Below are 21720 nucleotides of genomic sequence, written 5' to 3'. Positions count from 1 at the left end.
ATAATTGTGAAACAACTCATCTTTATTATAATATGATGCTACTTTAAGGTGTCAGTTTGGGAAATTAAAAATTAACAATATGCATATAGGTAATTGGGTTTACACATCCTGCAGAAGACAAAAACACAATGGGAAACAATTTTCTTTTTTTTCTGTTTTTTTTTCCCAAAATCTACTACACAATAATCTCACGTCTGACATCGTTGCACATAAATCGCAAAATCTTAACACAATTCTTCATCTTGAACACTGCAGTGACACTATTGCATGCATATTCTTGTCAAAAATCTTGTCTCATTATATGATTTTAAAAAAAACCTTAAAAAAACCTGTAGTCTGCAATCCGCATTAGGTTTTCAACTAGGGATGGACTTTGAGACTATTGCTTTATCATCATGTAAATTATTTATAAGAAAATTGCCCATCAACTTTCTCTCTAAATGTAAAACAACACAAACCTTAGAGTGGCAGTGGTTTCTGACCTTTATTCTGTTACTTAATTCTTCTCTTCTTCAACTAAAAACTAAGCCGTATGCTATAATATAGTCTTTCATACACTCTTAGAACCACACAACCAATCAGAAAAGCTATTAGAAAAATATGCAGAGTGCATAAATAATGTATAATCGCACACTTTTGAGTATTACAGGCTGTGCGTTCACGTCTTGCAGGATTAATTCATTTTTCTTGAGCGTGGGTGCATTGATGTTGGTCAAATTGTCCTTTTCCAACATTTTTAGTATTTCATTTGTTTAAAAAAATAGCAGAAATTGCTCAAATTCTTTGCCGTGTATTAAAATAATAAATGCAGATCCCTTGTTGTTTAAGAGCTTGGACACAATAATGCACTTGCCCTGAATGTTGATGCGTCCAATTCACTCCACCCTACGGGGTTTTGTGTATTGGATGCATCAACATCTTAGCACGGATGCATTATTGAGTCCAATTTTCTTTCTCAACAAGTGATATGCATTTATTAACCTATAATTAAGAGCCTGTCAACAATATTTTAAAGGTCCCATTCTTTCACGGAGCAATAATGCCAAGGATTATTTGAACATGTAACATACCACACAAATGCAGTTGTACTGTACCTCTGCTCACAAATTGCTCTCTAAAATGTAAAGACTGCTTTTTAGTTTGATCTGCTGACTTCTAACCCAGGCTTCTAACCAAGAGAGATTTGTGGTCAGATGATTATATAAGAAACTAAAAGGGAAACCAAGAATACTTCCTTCAAATGTTCAGTTTGTAACATGGGATAGGTTCAAAGCTATTGACAACTATTTCTGCCGAGAGCTTCAAAATAAAATCAGGAAGACCCTTAAAGTTATCTAGATTGAAAACATCAAACAGGCCCTACCTTTGTTACCTTAATAATTTATCCTCCTCTTCTTTCTCATGTCGGCTATAGATTTCTTTCTAATTACCAGTAATATATGGATTTCACAGTACAGCACGTGTATAACTGGTGTCCATCCAATTTGGTAATTTGCTTAGGGGCCACTCAGATATACAGCACGTACAAATGCATGACTGGCTATTATAGAGATGTAGTAGGTCACATTTCATGGAGTATGGCAAACTGTTTTCACAAATAGAGGTTTATGTTTTTGCTTGGTTTTTGTTCTTTTTTCTTTATGGAGCATACAAATATGGTATATGTATGTCTTCTTCATTCCTTTCCTTTTCCATTTCTTTTGTTCTCTCTTTCATTAATTGCTTCCTTCCTTTCCTTTCTTGTAACTCATAGCACATGTGTGACCTGCTACCACTGAAATGAGTGTATAGATTCACAAGTTGGTAGTTTCAAGACATTCAGGCTGCTGCTTTGGGTTTTTTTCACCTATTGAAGCCAATAGTATGACTGTATGTCCTTTGTGAATGGGGGCACAATGGGTCATTAACGAAGGACATGCTATTGGCTTGGACAGGTGCACAGCAAACAAAGAACATCAACTCAGCAGCCAGAATGTCTCAAAACTACCAACTTGCGACTTTACACTCATTTCGTGGCACGGCACATGCACATGTTATTATGATAACAACCCAGCAAACACAAAACGTTTTCGACATAATTCGCAAAAGGTTATAAAAGGTTGTCAGAAAATGTTTAAATGTCGGGTTATATAAAGGGTATATTAAGAGTATAAAACGTTTTCATAACCTTAAAAAACATTGTTTGATAATCTACTGCTCAGCAAACAAAATGTTTTACAGAAACGTTTAAATGTCGGGTTATATAAAGGGTATAAAAACGTTTTGATAACATTCCAAAAACATTCTTGAAAACTTGATACAAAACATTCTAAACAGAATGTTATTTTGGGAGTTGAAAAAATATTTTTGCGAAAAATGTTTGCCCAAAATATTTTCAATAACGTTTTAAAAGCGTTTTCATGACCTTTATATAACCCGACATTTAAATGTTATTAAAAGGTTTTGAAAAAACATTTTAAGAACATTTCTGTGTTTGCTGGCTTCGAATATTTTAACATAATGTTATTTAAGTATTGACATAATATTTGGCAAAAATGTTTGCAAAAATAGTTTACAATAACATTTTTGAAAACATTTTAAAAATATTGTTGTAGTGTGTTTTCATACAAAACGTTTTAAAAGCGTTCCCATGACCTTTATATAACCCGACATTTTAATGTTATTAAAATGTTTTACCTAAACCAAAAGCCAAAATATAACTTATTTAAAATGTTTTTAAAACGTTTTTGTGTTTGCTGGGAAGGTAGAATTAGAAGGTACATTATCTTGATAATTAATATAAATTTAGTTAAGACATTGTGTTAAATGTCTAATTCTGTTGTCAAGTAGTAGAATCCAAGGCCATAATTTGAGTCATAACCCACGTTTTGGCCGCCCACTTATTGATGGCCGCCCCACAATTTTCAATCTTGAATTCATTACAAAGGTTTATTAAAAAACATAAGTTCATAAGCAAATAAACAAATAATAAAAAAATATATGAAAGAATAAATGAATGAATGAATAAAACAAGCTAACAAAGGAATTGGCTATGTCTGTGTATGTAGTAAAATTAGGCCTGCAAAAAAGATTTTTTTTCCTATTTTTTCTCAAATTTCAAAAAACACATTTGGAGCAGAAATACACAAATTGTGCTGCAAATAATGCAATTGTGTGTTCGTAGCATCCCTAAGTAAAATATTCGTATCTGAGCCACCCTTGATAATTTGCTACTTCAAGATGTGATATCACCTTGCTAGTGGCCTTCAAGTTTTAAATAAGTAATTATCCATCACCTTGAAAAAGGGCATATAGCAGTGACAAGACCTCAAGTCACATCAAATCGCATCTTAGCAAGATAAAACTCACTTATAAATTATGATCTACAAGGGCAATATGTCTTATTATTGTAACCATGTTGTTCTTGTTGCTGTTGTTCTGTAGAAAATATGAAAGCATACAGCAATAAATATGCATGAAGTTTCACCTTGATGTGGTGCTGTTATACAGGTCCACTTTGCTATCTACTGAAGATAACACTCACATACATGTCTACTACAGTACATCTGCACTAATGTTACATACATGTACATGTAAACATTAGTGCATTTTTGTTGGTTATTTTATTATTCTTTTACATCTAGGACAGCAAATATTTAAAAAAAGCTTTTAAAAAAAGCAAACCCACAAAACATGTCACTTACAAAGATAAAAAAAACCATGGGTACTACATTCAGTAATATCAAATCTTTTCAAGCCTACACATATAATGCTGTTCAGAATGTAAATTTATGCTACAAGGATACTTAAAAAAAATGGAAATTGAGAACAAATTTATATTGAATATTGTGACCCTTGCTCTACTTAGATATAAGCTTCAGAAAAATATATCTTACAATATAAAGCTACATGGTTCACATAGATATGTCCAGTTTCCAGTTCAACTTAAATAACACAGTAAATAATTTAAGCACTGCTCTTCTAAAGTTCCAAATATAAAGTACAGAGGGGGTACAGAATTTCTAAAAAAGTGTGCCTTTTTCCTAAATAAATACTTTTACATGTAAAAAACGGACTTACTCGCCTTAAAAATGTAGTGTTTTGGACCAATTTAAACGGTTGAACATTAAAAAATGGTCCCATTGTTACTATATAAATTGGACCTTCTTGGGTACATTTTACACTTTTCCCTGGAAATTGGACTTTGTCAATTTTATTGCTATCATATGTGATGTGATCAAGCAAAGTCAGTCGGAAGAATTTTGATTTTCAGATTATAGCAAAACAAATGAAATAATTTCTTTTGTTGCCTATTGTTTTGGAAACACTTTAACTGTTCATATCTTTGGAACCAAATGGCTATATATCTGAAATTGTAAATTTTCATGGAATTTCAGTACAATAAAGCTCTGAAAAGGATACATACAATGATACAGAAAAACAAATTTTGATATTGTCCCAGATAAACAACTCATTTTGTCTGATTGCATCATGTATTCTCATACAAAAGCTCGGTCAAGTATTTTATAGTATCCATGTAGTTCGAAGAGGCTCACCTTCATTATATACATTTTACTCAGTGGAAATAATCAATACATAAGATACACATATATACCAAGATATAATGTAATAAGAGCACATAATATGTGAAGATGTCACATAATGCCAATAAATCTATACTGTAATATTTATTCACAATGTAAATCAATGACATAGCTTTTAATAGGGTATTGTCAAGATTTGTAAGCAATTTGTCTTGCTGGTGTAATCACATGTATACATGTATGTCACATTAATGTTTCATAATAATTTCATGTTTAATTTTGCTTTGTTTTTGTTCTTTTAAAAGGAAAAACAAAAAGAACACTTTTGTATCCACAAAAGGCAAAGTTATGACTTGAGTTCACTTCACATTCATGTAAATAGTAACCCCACATTCATGTAAATAGTAAAGATACATTGGTTTAATTATATGCATTCTACCATTTAATTAAATTGAGTATGGAGTGAAAACAAATTAGAACTTTGTAGGGTACAAAGTGGATGTTTAGTTGTTTACCAAATTGTAATTTTTTTAATTGACATTTTTTTCAGTATCTGTTTAAAGTGGTTCACTTAAGGTAAATTTTTGAATAAAAAAGACTTTTTCAGCTAAAAAAGACATATAATAAGCACCCCTCTATAACCATATTTCAAGAAATCAGACAATTATTCCTGAACCGGCAGACAATTATCCTTTTACCTATTTCTATGACAATCAAACCATCTTTGCTCCTTTGAGCCATCATACTTATTATGAAAACAAATGAAGACAATAATAATGGTAGTCAATGCAAAAATTTGTGTCATTGTCCTTTCTGATTTTCTCTGTCTAAGGGTAAATCTCCACTTCCAAAATATTATTCCTAAACTAAGGTACTGTTTGGTTCACATACATATGTATATTTTTAGTTGAATTGTATATGTTAGAATGAATAAAACTTGAAATTGAATGAAGCTTTATGGGTCACCTGGACCTAGCCCGAGGTACTCACACCTCCGTCACTACGATTTCCACTGTCCTTCTCCGTACGAAGGTCTGAGATTTCTACCTTAAACCTTTCCATAAATACTACTTCCTACCATTCCTCACATGAAGATGAGACTTAAACAAAACATATTTAGTGTATGTTCGTAAATTTTGAGCACATTTGAGGATGTAAAAGACCAGACTTGTGACAGTTATCGTCGCTGTGTTTTGAATTCTTCCTATAAATAGATGCCATCAGTGTGACGTCATCACCGCGACATGAGTTCAGGGTGCCCGACTTTTTAACATGGTACCGGGTTCATGGCCCTATGGTGAGGAAGGAACAACTAGGGCCATGATGTTTCGGGCTAACCTGGACCATGCAGCTTCCTTTCGATCATGAACTTTAACTTTGTGAACAGCAGTTTAGCCATTTCATTTGCCTTATGAACTTTCATCCATAAATATGACAAGAATTAAGTCATCTTAGCTGGGGGCATTAAGCTCAAAGGATTGCAGAAAATCTATTAGCCTCCGACTGTTTGCAAGAAACGGCAGCTCAAAAGGAACACTAGTTACGGCCCAGAGAAGATGTTAAACTCAACAAATATATTTACTATCAATCATGCTAGTAAATTTTGCTGTATTCCTTTTTTAAAGAGAGTAAGCTTTACTATGTATGGTATGTAGCCACTGCATTATGCACACAATTGGTTGCTGATGCGATATGCTGTTGTTGAGTCAATGACTATAGCTATGCTTTATGTGTCACTACAAATTTTGAACATTTGAGGACTTGTTCTCAAGTTGTAGGAAGTGCCATAGGAGGGTGTCTCCCGGGGGCACTCCCATTGTGGCCTGTACACCATCCGCGATAATGAAAACGCGTAAAAAGGGTAGTTTTTCGTGGGTAAGCACGATACTGCGCAGCGTAACTACGTTTAGGGTGTCAAAAACATGAATTATTGGAAAAAAGGGTAGCAAAATTGCAATTGCTAATACGCGGAAATGAAATTTAGGGTATGAAATTTGATGCAAGGAATAAAATCCCTGTTTAGGGTATTGTTTTAGCCAAGGGTTAAATCCTGGTTTAGGGTTCTTTTCAAAAGTTGATTATCGCGGATGGTGTACAGGCCACAATGGGAGTGACCCCCCGGGGGTGTCTCCAATATGTTAATTGTTTTCATTATAAATGTCGCAAAATATTAATATTGACAATAATTATTTAAACAACCTGTTTGACCTCTCCATATATTCATTGCTCATCTGTGTTTCATATCATATTTTGTGGTGAAAAATGATTACAAAATTATGTGTAATTTGCAATCATTTATAAAGCAACAATTTCTTCGTACCGACGGCTAAGTATGTATGTGAATACACATTAAACACATATAAACACATACACAGCACTTCTTGGAACTCCCGGTTGGAGCCGGGAGTTTCAATTATTGGAATATGGTGTCATACGCATTGTATTTTGTTGTACAACTTGTAGTTCGTAGTAACATGATGACAGCATTGTAAGTACGCTTTGAAAAAGGAAAGTCCTAGGCAAAACATTATATTAGTGCATTGTTTCAACCATTCACGTACGTTACATGTACATGTATGCGCTGTCATTTTCCCTTCACTTCAATATTTTTCTAGTAAATACGGATTCAGTGTACATACCCAATCTCCCATATGGCTCGGCGATGTTGGGGCGCAACAACGCTAGCAACACGACTAGCGTGTACAATATCTGCCCCATGGTCGCCTAGCTTGGTGTCCCCATAGTTATCCTGGTGGTTCCGGAATAAATCCACCGAAATTTCCAAAGAAAAAAAGATGAAAAAAGGGAAGCAATTCCCTCAAAACCAACATCCAATGTTTACGCTGATGAGAGGAGAAAAATATATTCTCATACTCAGAGTAGTCATGAACTGTCAAAACGCCTACGCTATTTATCAAGTACAAAATTTTGACCCGATAGATATTGCGAACTTTGCCCTCTATCAGTGACGTTATTAAATACATTACGCGTTTCTAGATTTAGATTGTTAATTAAGTGTATGATTCTCAAAATTTTATAATTTCTATAATTTAGTGAAATTATTATCTTGGTGTACGTATTTACCTTCAAGTTATAAGTATGTTAGTTGCATGCTAGTAACTAACAATCAAATTACCGAAAAAACATTTTATTTCAGTTGAACATCATTTAATTCAGACTTTGCGATTTATAAAAAACCATTCAGCTCGAAACAGGTGTTTTTTAAGTGGTGGCGCTAGATTCAAAGTTGAAAATGGACAGAAATGGGCTGATGGAAAGTTGGAAATGGAAATCACACATTTAGCACGCTCTCCCTGATTTTTCTTAAAGCCATAATATGGGATTTTGGTCAAATTGTATTATTCTTTGCCAAAACTGATGAAATAACTCATTCATAATGCAGTGATCACAGCGAAAGTGTGAAAACAAATTAAATTATTAAAGTATACACAGCGTTAAATTAAATTATGTTAAAATTGCTTCAAAGTGAAAGATCGGTCACCAAAAGTTGCAATGTGCATCTTTCTTTGGTTCAATTTTAGGACGCAATTGTCCTCAATTCGGACTATTTTAGCATTGCACTTTTTATAGATAAGTGGGCTTGTGACGCCGTTTTGCTTGGCAGTAGGCCTATACATTGCGAGCATCATCACATTTTTGCCCGGCAGTATTATACGCGCCCATTATATTTTGTTCAGGGCCCATGCTTTTAAAATTCCCGTCACATCACTGAAGACAGCTGTACCTATAGCATTAATGCTATCTGCTGAAGACAACTATACTTGCTATAGCATGAATGCTATCTACTGAGGACAGATGTACCTATGCTATAGCATGAATGATATCTACTGAAGACAGCTGTACTTGCTATAACATGAATGCTATCTATTGAAGACAACTGTACTTGCTATTATACATTAATGTTATCTACTGAAGAGAGCTGTACTTGCTATAGCATTAATGCTACAGCTGTACTTGCTATAGCATTAATGCTATCTACTGAAGACAGCTGTACTTGCTATAGTATGAATGCTATCTACTGAAGACAGCTGTACTTGCTATAACATGAATGTTATCTATTGAAGACAACTGTACTTGCTATTATACATTAATGTTATCTACTGAAGACAGATGTACTTGCTGTACCTGCTGTACTTGCTATAGCATTAATGCTATCTACTGAAGACAGCTGTACTTGCTATAGTATGAATGCTATCTACTGAAGACAGCTGTACTTGCTATAGTATGAATGCTATCTACTGAAGACAACTGTACTTGCTATAGCATGAATGCTATCTACTGAAGACAGCTGTACTTGCTATAGTATGAATGCTATCTACTGAAGACAGCTGTACTTGCTATAGTATGAATGCTATCTACTGGAGGCAGCTGTACTTGCTATAGCATGAATGCTATCTATTGAAGACAACTGTACTTGCAAAAGCATTGCAATCTACTGAAAAAAAAAAAAAAAAAAAATTGCCAAAACACCCTACCCCCCTTTGACGTGCCAATAACCCCACCCCCTTAAACATGCAAGGGCAATATTTTGGGGAACTAAATTTAAAACCTTAAAAATTTAAAATGTCTCTTCATATAGGGCCTAGAAATTTCATATTTGAATGTGTTCCTAACGTTTTCGTACTTTTACGGCGTAATATATGGTGCCCAAAACATCTGTCCATACCAAAACTCGCTCCCCCACCCCCTTCGACATTCCAAAAATCGCTTGTTCCCCCTTTCAACCTGTCAACAAATGCTTGCTCCCCCCTGGCCTGCCAAATATCTTTTCCCCTTATAATTCACCACTCCAGGGGTACACATAATAATGCACTACCCATAAGCAGTTTTTAATCCAGCCCCCAGGGACGTAGCAAGCGGGGATTAGGGGTCACGAGCACAAAAGCGAAAACTAAATAAGGGCTGATAATATAGAGAGCACAGGGCCGGATTTACTATTGGGCCAGTTGGGCCCGGGTCCAGGGCCCCAAAAATGTAAATTTGGGGGCCCAAAATTGTTATGCATCTTTCCTTTAACCCCAATAACAGCATGTTATTTGGTCAATAGGGCACAATTGTAACAATTTTGCGCGCTTCGCACGCATTCAAATAGCAAAATTCATGTTAATCTGGGGCTAAATAGTCTGAAATTGGATTTTTTCGCGTGCTATGTGCGCAAATGTATAGTAACATCGAAACAAAATATGTTAGTCCCCCTCTATTATATATTATATACGTAAACCAAAACTTGGCCACTGACTTGAGGGTACATGCCTTCCTCGACACGTGAGTTCGGGGCCTCCAAATTTTGGCCTGGGCCAGGGCCCCCATAAGGTAAATCGGTGATTTACTAATCGCAAAAATCGGTGATTAGTTGTTTGGTTATCAAAAACTTCCTTCACCCAATGGAATTTGGGGAGCTGCACAGATAATTGGTGGATGTTACAACCTAAATGCGGATAGGTGTGCGCCGTTCGGCAGCAACCTAGTTGATGCGATCTGATTGTGATGATTCACCATTGCAGCGAAATTACAGTGCTTTGAGTCCTCTAAGATCTGGAGAAAGGCGCTTTATAAATCCAAAATTTATTTTATTATTTTATTTTTTTATAAATCCCGCCCTAAAGGGCCCGTACTGCTCGTAGTCCATGGGCCCCTGATGCTCTTGATACGCCCCTGCCAGCCCCTATTGCCGAGGAAAGAGGGGATTCTTGAATTTGCATGATCCGTCATGGGGTTGCCGAGGGGGAGGGGCCAAACAGGGATACCCTGTGAGTTCGTGGGGAATTCAATATGAAATGGATATAGGTGTAGGGCTGACCATAGATTCTATGAGCTGACACAAAAAATATGGGGTCGTTGGTATGGGTGAGAGCATGACTTAGCATTCGGTGAAAGCAAAATATAACAATGTGGGGTCATTGGACATGATTATAGCGCGAATTTCAAAAAATTATTTGATATCAAAAGGACATTCCTCATATTCAGAATGCAATTTGGTGTGTCTGTTATACAGGACCGACAAAAAATAATTAAGATTTAATTTAAATCTGGTCAACCAGACATACCTATTTTTGACGGACGAACCGACGTTGCGACTGAAACCTTCAGTCTTCAGCTGGGTTGTGATGCAAATAAAATACAAAAAATAATGTTCAAACGTTGCTATCCGTCCCCTTAATGCCCATTTTACTCACCCGGTAGGGGCGCCCCATTTGATTTTCAGGGGCATGGGCGTTTTTTAGGGGGAAAAATGCCCACTAGCTGGATGAATGGGCTTTTTTTGCCCCACTGATTAGTAAAATTAAAATTTTGCCCCACTCAGCTCTGTATAAAGATATACATTAAAATTGAAAAACAAAATCCGCCTGACATAAACTCCCATGCTCCCCCCTAAAAAATCAAATGTGCAGGGGGTCAACTTGATCCCGGCTCAAAATTATACAACCCCCAGGACAACCCAAACTTTTTTTGCGATTTCTAACTTAATTTCGTCCTGATTCAGTCTTATGAATTCCCTGCATTTATAAGCGCTAGAATTGCCAATTTTCTCGAGCTTCGCGCGCATTCATCACCGTAATGTAATTCTGAAAAGCGGAACGACTTTGCAATTTTCAACCTCCCCCTCCCCCGATTACCCCCTTTTGTTTTAACGGGTACGTCAATGCATTGTATAGATCGCAGGTAGTTAAATTTTTTAATGCATGCTGCCATCAACTGATATTACTACATAGTATTCTCATGATGGCGCTGGCAGCGTTGTCTGTCTATTGATTGAATAAGGATCTCCTGGGTGGATATTTTAAAGGGACGCGTTGTAGACCCCAATAAGGAACCGTGCAGTAAGCTGACCAAACAATCGACAAAAACAATCGATACTGTTATCAGCAGTAGATAGCTACTTCATTAATACCGTTATCAGCATCAACAGTATGTATCGTTATGAATTCGGCAGACCCCCGAATCCAGATTCAATACCACTATCAGCAGTAGATAGCTACTTCATCAATACCGTTATCAATAGTAGATACCTACTTCATCAATACCACTATCAGCAGTAGATAGCTACTTCATCAATACTGTTATCAGCAGTAGGTAGCTACTTTGTCAATACTGTTAACAGCAGTAAATAGCTACTTCATTAATACTGTTATCAGCAGTAGATACCTACTTCATCAATACCACTATCAGCAGTAGATAGCTACTTCATCAATACCGTTATCAATAGTAGATAGCTTCTTCATCAATATCGATATCAGCAATACTGTAATCAGCAGTAGATAGCTACTTCATCCACAACGTTATCAGCAGTAGTTAGCTCATCAATACTGTTATCAGCAGTAGATAGCTATTTCATTAATACCGCCTTATCAACAGTATAGTAGATAGCTACTTCATCAATACTCTTATCAGCTGATTGGCTGTTCAAAAATTGCTTTAGAAATGTCCACGAAGTTGAAATGAGGCTATGCCTGTATAAACTATTTGTAATGATTTGTATTTTCCAAAATGAGATCGAATTTGTTCCTGATTGTGATGAGTAGTTTCTAATTACATACGTTTATGCACTCATTACTATAATACTATAATTTATTTTCTCAGAAATCAGTGATTTCCAAATGTTTATTTGTTTAGGAATCGAACAAACCTTAATATCAGTGGCGTGTCTGATGAGGGAGGGAGGACCGCCCTGACAACTCAAAAAAAGAAAGAAGAAAAAAATATTCCTATATTCCTTGTTCTTAGTACTGTTATATTCCTTGTTCTTAGTTATATTCCTATATATTCCTAGTTCTTAGTACTGTTTACCGAATGTGTGAGTATTTAAAAATTCGCACACATTCTGTAAACACCTTGATTTGGGTATAAATTCAAGCGCTTTGGGTGAAATAAACCCATTGTGTATCTGCGCGTGCAGATCCCTTGGACCAATCGTGCTCACTGGGCAAATTTTGTTATCTCCCCTGACAAAAAGGTTTAGGCATGCTAGTGTTATCTGCCCCTCCTTTTCATTAAAGATCGAATATAATTCGGCTGTATAACTGAAGATGTCAGCAAATTGTCAATGGGATAATGGGATAGTTATTTTTAATAACACGCTGACACAAATATGTTTCAGGCTTAAAAATCAGAAAACATGTCGATTTTTAAATATTAAAGGCCTATTCAGTGATTCCAGCAAAGGTGTAAAAAATTAAAATTGTTTATAAATTGCCTATGAGTAAAAATTAACTTATTAAAATTGTCAATAGGTATATTTTTGCTATGAAAAATTTGGCAAACAAAAAAACGAGGAAAGCAACAGTATTTACAAAGTTGAAGCCCCATGCATCACGTGCATGTAGTTAATTTCTCTACTTAAGTATACTGTATAGAAATGACAGATTCATGTGAAATGTCTCATTTTGTCTTTTAATACACGGCTTTCGGCTTAACCATGCACTAGCAGGCCGTGTTAGCACATCTATGACACTAACAAAGGTGCCAAAAAATTTATGATTTTTGCGATCCACCGGATGAGCAAATCACTGAATATGCCTTTAAGCATACAATTGCGTATAACTTACCTCAAATACATAGGCAAAACGAATTGGTGCAGCTCACTTCACTTCACTTTCATATAGTGTAAAGGCTTCTTCTTCAATCATGTTCCATTTGTGCATGTCTTGTGCACCCCTGTCATGCCCTGTATGATTTTATATAATCGTGCCATATTCATTTTGCCTTTCCTCTTCTGCACTTTCCAGTTCTTGTTTGACATTCAGTGATTTTTTGGTCCAGCCCTCAATATTGTCACTGTTTCTTAATACTACACATGGTCAGCCAACCTCCACTTACAGCTTCGAGTTTATATGATGATGGTTCAACTTGATTTCGGTAAAATCCAATCATGTTTTAGTCATCTTGGTTTTGCCTTTCCTCTTCTCCACTTTCCAGTTCTTGTTTGACATTCAGTGATTTTTGGTCCAGCCCTCAATATTGTCACTGTTTCTTAATACTACACATGGTCAGCCAACCTCCACTTACAGCTTCGAGTTTATATGATGATGGTTCAACTTGATTTCGGTAAAATCCAATCATGTTTTAGTCATCTTGGTTTTGCCTTTCCTCTTCTCCACTTTCCAGTTCTTGTTTGACATTCAGTGATTTTTTGGTCCAGCCCTCAATATTGTCACTGTTTCTTAATACTACACATGGTCAGCCAACCTCCACTTACAGCTTCGAGTTTATATGATGAAGGTTCAACTTGATTTCGGTAAAATCCAATCATGTTTTAGTCATCTTGGTTCTACAACTCGTTAATGAAAGGGTTTCCGTATACGTACACGTATCCTAAATCCAACCTCCGTTGCCGGCACATGTAAAATAAAATATAAGAAATATTTTCATTGGTTAGTCGGATTCATTTTAATCGCTACTTTCACAAATCATGAGACCAATCAACTCGGGTTTATGGCAGAGTCCCGGAATTGTTAAAAGTGTACTCCAAAAAGGTAGGCATTCACCGGCGCACCATAATAGGGAGTGGTCCCCCACCTCCGTTGAGGTTACCTGGCAGCATATTGGAGGGAAGCTTGACCTAATAGTTTTGAAAATGAACACCATATCTGATGAATTATACTTGATTTAAAATAATTGTAGCTGCAAAACTAGATATTATTATTTAGGCTTAACTTTGTGATGTCGTGGAAACCCGGCACGCGTTCGTGTCTTGGTTACACGAGAAAACAATATATCAATAAAATGGAAGGATTGATTGTGCATAAAAATGGAAGAAAAGTTTTGTTTTCTCAAAACTAAATTTAGAGTATTTGTTTAAACCTTGAAATTTTACGAACAATCGGGTCTATCAAATTAACCCCAAAATAGATCAATAGTCCAATTACCATTATTCGCTCCCAAAGATTTGCGCGGAGACGTTAGGAAAGTGCATAATTTCGCCGGGAATTATGCAGACAAAAACTAGGCCTACCCACAAAATATAATTTATGTGAAAATTGCACTACATTGCCCTGAACTGATAACAGTATTTTGCGGGGATTTCTGGTAGGTTTGATGAGAGCTTTAAAATCGTGGAAAGAACATACCAAAACTGTTATTTCAATTTTAATAGCTGATTCAGCACATTTTGTATTTTGAATACATTAACCAATCAAGAGGACTTTCTTTTCCGTTGGAAGGAAGGAATGTCCCAACATATGTCAGTGGCCAGAGTCAATTTATTTATAAACCCCCAATTTGTCATTGTTTCTATTTGATTTTTTTTGGGGGGGGGGGAGGTTGATTTTTTTCATGTTTTATCACTAAGTGGTCGTGAAAATACCGGTAATGTATCAGTGATCATTGCTTTCAACCGTGGTTTGCTTTCAGCTATTACAGAAAAAGAGCAACACAATGCATGTTGTACGGGCCTTCAATCGGATTTTTTGGCAAAGGCATAAAATGGAAAATAGTGCAGATGTTTATACTTTGCTCCCCCCGCACCCGCCCAACGCTTGTTACCGCGCAGGCCATGCAGTTTGGACTAGATAGATAGGTAGCAGATTTAATGATTGTGTTGGGCATGTTGGGTCAGAATTATCATTGGTTAGGTTCAGCCCTGGAATTAAGAATATATTCGTGAGGTCCAATATTACACCCACTTTTCAAGTTTAATTCCGCTTAAGGGGTGGATCACCCACCTTTGTGCAGTATTTTTGTTGAGACCTGAGAGCACATCAGGCAATAAATACGTGAAAACGTCGCTATCCAAGCCCTTAAGCTTGTCATGAGTGCAATCATGTACAGGTTCAGAAATGGCTAAAGTTGTATGTAATGTATGTGGCATTTTGTAAAGGCATAAAATAAGATTTCTGATTCTGAATGAGTATACGGAGTCTAAAATTTAAATATCAATTGATCAGCACTAAAAGTAGTAATTTTTTGGTAAATTTGGCAGTTTTGCTAAGAAACTATGTGATATATTTTGCAGAGCTGCTTAATCATCATTATTTGGGGCTTTATATACGCGGCAGCAGAATAGGTGAAAAAGCTGTATCGCAATAATTGTGCACCCCGTTTTTAAAGTGGGGTGAAATATATAGGCAGATGTTGAGGTGCAAAATGCGATGCGATCTATAGGACTTAAAATGCCAGGTCTGGTTATGTGTGTTACATCGAATAAGATTAAAGGATAAATTATGTTATGATTATGTTATAGGGTCGCGCCTGAATTAACCAGGGATGTGGAATCTCACATCCCTGAATGGATAGACTATGCCATAGTCGAATTTTGATAAATAAAAATATGTCATTATTAATCATGATGAACGCATCCTGCTAGACTCAAAATTATACCGATGTTTATTAAAAGTTAACAGTAAAATGGTCATAAAGAGTTGATATAATAAAGTATACATATAGGCCTATGTTATTGAATGCAACATATCTTGCAGGAATTATAATGGCTCACTTCAATACTAAACAATTCTGATTTTGGAATCTACAAGTTTATTGATCGTGAAAGCCCGAGTAAAAATCACATGGGAAGCTAACAAACAGAGGGAGTACGCGGTGACTGAAAAGATCAGATGTGAAAATCTAACAATTGCACACAAATTAATACAAATCAGAGTTTAATGCTTAAATATAAATAGCCAGAGTATACAAAATGGGCAAGTGAACTACGGAGAAATCTACTGAATTAAAAGAAAACATCAATCAATTTGACATCACAGGGAACATCAAGTTTACCCATGCATCGAGACAGAAGAAGGAGGTCAAATTCCTTTCTTAGATATCCTCATTTCTTTTTACAGTCTATGGAAGATGGCTCGATCAAGAAAAAAGACTCATACAGACCAGTACTTGCACTTCACATCTCACCATCCGTTAGAACATAAAATCAGTGTTGTGAATACGCTCATGGACAGGAAAAGTAGTTACAGAACCAGCTGACAAGGCAATCGAAGAGGGTAAAATAAAACTGACGTGCGCTGAAGCAATAGATGGATGGCCATTGGATCAAATTATACATGTTGTCGACATTTTTTGTTAGAAGCTGCCAACCCTTCGGAAATATTTCCCCATATCACTCTGTATGGAATGGGGTGTTGCCAAAAATACAAATTTTGTTTTCAATAATTTTTGGTTGCGATTTGTAGACATCTTTTACAAAATCAGCAATGTAGAGACCTATAGGACATACTTTTTTAAAATTAAGTTTTGGAATCAATTTTTTCACCACCAGACAGTCTTTCATGTACTGGGGACAGAGTCTATTCAGTGACTTATACACACACATAGGAAACGTTTGAACTTGACGCGCAGTCTTCAATTTTGTACGGGAAAGTGCCAGTAACAATCACTTTTGAATGCTTTTTGTCACTTTTTGAAACGTTTTCTGGTTTCTGTTAAGTGTCTTCCACTGATTCCAAAAATAATTTAAAACAAATTATTTCCACACACTACAATGGTTCAATGGTGTCAAAATGTGCTAAAACCACAATATTTGGGCCAATTGACTAAAAAATAACTGGAAATGAATGCATTTTTGGCAACGCCCCATTCCAAACAGAGTTTTTTTGGGAGACAGTTCTGAGTGGTTGCCAGCTTCTAACAAAAAATGCCGACGAAATTTTTTCTGACCACATTTAATTCCAAAGGCCATCCATCTACAATGCGGATACCCTGATTGGGCCTTCAACAAGAAACCCAAGGACAAGACCAGACTTTCACCGCCCGTCGTTACGCCACTGCTTTCATCGTGCTTAGAAGAGCTAACCCAGCAAGCCGCTGTTGTGACAGTAGATCTGGAAAAGGATTCGATAAAAAGCAAAGCAATACGTATAGGAAACGTCGCGTCGTCGTGGTTCATATTGTTGAAGGATCTTTTAACAAGCACGATGTTGTGACAGCCTTCAAACCACATAAAACAATTCGTAATATTTTAGTCCACCCCCAAGGACAAATGGGATATATCGCAAACCTCCTGCGAAAACCTCGGACTGTGTGTAGGCCTATGAGATCCCTTGCAAGAATTGTAACAAGACCTACATTGGCGAAACTTCACGCTTCTTTGGTACACGCCTTAAGGGGGTACTACACCCCTGGCCAATTTTGTGCCTATTTTTGCATTTTTCTCAACAATTATAGCGCATTGGGGACAAGTAAGACAAGCAAGGACTACAACTACTGCACTGGAAATTTTATTTCAGCACAGACAACAGTTGTGGAGTTACAGTCAAAAATGAGGAAAACTAATATTTGATCAATAAATCAATAACTACTTGCCTTGAGTTGCTGAATTTTCAGTGCGGTAGTTGTAGTCCTTGCCCCTATAATATACACATCTTACTTGTCACCAATGTGCTATAATATTTGAGAAAAATGCAAAAATAGGCACACAATTGATCAGGGGTGTAGTACCCCCTTAAAGAACAGCACGGAGAAGCGGAGAAGGCAGCACTTAGGGTTCATACCCTAAACACAGGGATTGTGTATGGTGGATGTATACGGTAAGATAGTAGGCCTACTGCAATAACAATTGATTTCGCAGTACTTATACACTAAAATACGATAAACACCGGATAAGCAGTACTTATACGCTAAAATACGATAAATACCGGATAAGTTGGCTCACTATGAACACAGAAAAAGCAATCGCTTACAGAAATAAATAAATCTATTATTATAGACCACGTTACGCAAAACAACCATGTCATAGGATGGGAAGACGCTAAGATCAAGGGAGACCAACAGGAACAAAAGACAGATTAGAACTAGGCAATTTGGATCAGGTAGTGATGGACTTTCAAAAAGCATTTGATAAGGTGCCACATCCACAGGAGAATGCTTTTAAAGTTATGGAGGTATGGAATTAGAGGTAAAATCCACAAATGGATTGAGTCGTTCCTTACACAAAGAAAGCAGCGTGTAGTGATAGACGGAGAGTGCTCGGAATGGGTTGATGTAGAATCTTGTGTACCGCAAGGCACGGTCACTGGACCTCTAGATTCCCTACTTTTTATAAACGACCTTCCGGAGGGCATTGAAAGCCACGTTCGCCTATTCGCGGATGACTGCATATTATATACCAAAATTGCTGGGCCAGGACGCTAGCAGACTACAAAGGGACTTGGATACATTGACAACGTGGCAGAATACATGGCAAATGGACTTCAATGCTCAAAAATGTTTTGGTATGCGTTTCACACACGCCAGATCACCTCATATATTCTCCTATCATTAAACAATACAATTCTTCAAGTTCATCACATACGTACTTAGGGGTAGACATCAGCAACAATTTAACTTGGAACTCACACGTAGATAGAATTTCGGCAAAAGCAAACAGATCTCTCGGGTTTTTAAGAAGGAACCTTTACTCGTGCTCAAGACACATCAAGGACATGAGTTATAAAGTGCTTGTGCGCCCGATGGTAGAATACTGCTCGCCAGTTTGGGATCCCCATACCCAAACCCAAATCAAACAAGTCGAAGCAATCCAAAATCGTGCTGCACGATTTGTAACTGGTAATTACAAAAGGAGGTCAAGTGTAACAGCAATGAAAACAGAACTCGAATGGGAGAATCTCAGCGACAGAAGGAAAACAATCTCAGTGCAAAGGGCCCTGCGTCCGGTCAAACGGAGTCTAAGGCACAGATCACCTTCAGGCTTCAGCAAACAACTTTATCCCAATTACTACAAACAAAGACTGTTTCAAATTCAGCTTCATACCAAGAACTTAGTTTATTGGAACAATTTACCTAGTAACCTAACCATAATCCCGGACAAAGAAAACTTGAAAGAGGCAGTTAAAGAATATCTCAAGACATCATCAGCAAGAAAGTAATATCTAAGCAGAAAGCGCACCACATCCTGTCCGGTTGACACCTTTGAAATAGAACGGGTGTTGGACAGTATACGTAAAGAAGAAGAAGAAGGCGACGAGGGCGAAACACCACTTATGAACAGAGATGAACTGTTTCTTTCCTACCGAACTGATATTTTCGACCACCTTCTGGCGCCGCCAACGGCAGCAACTTCAGGAAAGAAGAAGCAAGGTTGCCAGTCTGATGAAGTGCTGCGAAGCAACATGAAACTATAACAAGCTAGGCTATGTCACCAAGCTATGTCACCAAAAATGGATTTAATAGTATGAATTCCCATCAAACACGTATTAAGTTGTGTTTTTAAATAAGTAAAAGCACTCGAGTTTAAGCCATGCTATGATAACGCATTAAAATATCTGTCATTGTGACTGGGGGACACTGAATTTCATGCAATTATAATTTTCCGTCGGATAATTTGCGAAAAATGATTTGCAGTACTGAGTTACTTTTTATGAGACTTTTTATACCCCAGCTCGATATCGCGACCTCAGTAGTGAATCAATCTGATTCAGCAATCTGGCTCTGCCCTGAGATACTAGTCTCAGGGTAGTGCTCGTAGTTTTTTTCGCCCAGGCTCCAGCCTGGGTGATATTACTTTCAGTCCAGACCTTGCCCTTTGAACCCAAATAGGCTACTTTGAAACGAAGTATGCATTTGCTTCGTCCTCATTAAACTTTTGCAGGATAATGCATTATGGAAGTGTTCTAAGCACGTTTTAAACAGATGAATTGAATAGAGCAAAGCACACTCATCTATATGCTTTTTGTTTGAAGCATATCGGACATAGGGTTTTCAAAATATTTCAATTTATATTGTCTTTGTATATCTTATTGTTTTGATCAATAATCAATAAAGTTAAGGAACTAAAATGACTGGAGAAGCTCATTAACATATAATTTTTGCCAATATTTTGCTAAAAATCATGCATAAATGTTCAGGGTACTCTTATTTTGCAAACTTTTGCCTTGAAACTTGGTCAAAGTATTTCTAATATGTTCTAATGTATTATATATTGAAGCCGCCCCTAATATGTATATTTGCATAATTAATTAGCATTTATGCAAATTAGATCATCAAATATGCGAATTAGATTTGCTCCAAACAAAATGCATAGTGATCAGTGTACTTTAGCCCACTCAATTAATCTGTTTAAAACATGCTCAAAGCATTTCATAATTTCTAGAAAATGCCTCCAATACCACCTTAAGTAATGGATCTGCAGGCTACTAAAGTAACCTCACTCCCCATGACAAAATTCATAAAAATATATTCAGCAGTGCAGTGAACTCTTAAGGGAATGGATGGAATAGTAACCTCATCCCCATGACAATTATTCACAAAGCTGTTCAGCAGCCTAAGGTGAAATTATTTTCGCGTCTGGTCCCACGTAGGGATGATGTTTCAATATAATATGAAAGTTGACATGTGAATGTCTGGAAGTTTAAAGAAGTCACCAAATCATCAGTAAGCCATGGTAACTAATTGTTTGGTTGTGACATCATCATCTTGGCTGTGATCAGAAGCAGTAGCGTAGCCAGCGGGGTGGGGCAGAGTGCCCCCCTGACAAAAAAAAAAATGAAAGAAAAAAGTGCCCCTCTGACAAAAAAATGAAAGAGAAAATCAGGAGGGCAAAGGAAAAGAAAAAGGGCAAGGAGCTCTTTTCTAGCAAAATTCAGGGCCAAAATAGTGTAAAATACAAAATTTTTCCGCGCTACGCGCACACATTGTAACAATAAAGCACTTTTTTAGCCGGACAATGGGCGAAAATAGTGTAAAATACCATTTTTCGCGCTTCGCGCGCACATCATCCCAATAAGGCCCTTTTCGGGAAGCTCGAAGACATACAGTCTCTATGTATTGTATGATGCAACTGCAATTTTTTCGTCTGTGCCCCCAAAATTTTATTTTGCCCCCCCCCCCTGACCAAGAAAGCTGGCTATGCCCCTGATCAGAAGAACTGTGTTTTATCGCAGATTCTAGAATATCTGTAGTTTTATATATTGTATACATTGCCTACTTTTTCCCAGGCTATGTGGAGGCGAGTTGGGGGCATGGCAGTCATATGACTTATATTTGGCCTGGGCACTCCCTTTTAAAGGTTGTTTATTTTATTTATATAGTCTTACATTTTTGAGGCTGTCAGTTAGAATATTTTCATACGTTATAAAATACTGACTGCTTTTTGTCCGGGAAATCATGGTGCAAAACATTTCCTCTCGGACACATGTCGGACTTTCGGTTAAAAAGTAGGCACTGACATGCATGATAGTCTACACTCATAGAAATTGTTCGTAGGCATTACTCAGTAAGTTGATATAAGTCG

At 36.8% G+C, this 21720-nt stretch overlaps 1 protein-coding gene across 1 annotated transcript in view; it reads right to left on the bottom strand.

Moving 5' to 3' along the window:
• LOC140151070 (uncharacterized) overlaps positions 1 to 7401 on the bottom strand; it is a 531056-nt gene extending 523655 nt beyond the window's left edge. The window contains 1 exon segment of the mRNA XM_072173269.1: positions 7163 to 7401. Coding sequence (XP_072029370.1) covers positions 7163 to 7241 — 79 coding nt within the window. The 5' untranslated portion in view covers positions 7242 to 7401.
• Positions 7402 to 21720: the final 14319 nt, after the last annotated feature.

The sequence above is a fragment of the Amphiura filiformis genome, chromosome 4 (genome assembly GCF_039555335.1).
Source record: "Amphiura filiformis chromosome 4, Afil_fr2py, whole genome shotgun sequence".
NCBI classification, from domain to species: Eukaryota; Metazoa; Echinodermata; class Ophiuroidea; order Amphilepidida; family Amphiuridae; genus Amphiura; species Amphiura filiformis.
This window is presented reverse-complemented; position numbering and strand designations above follow the sequence as displayed.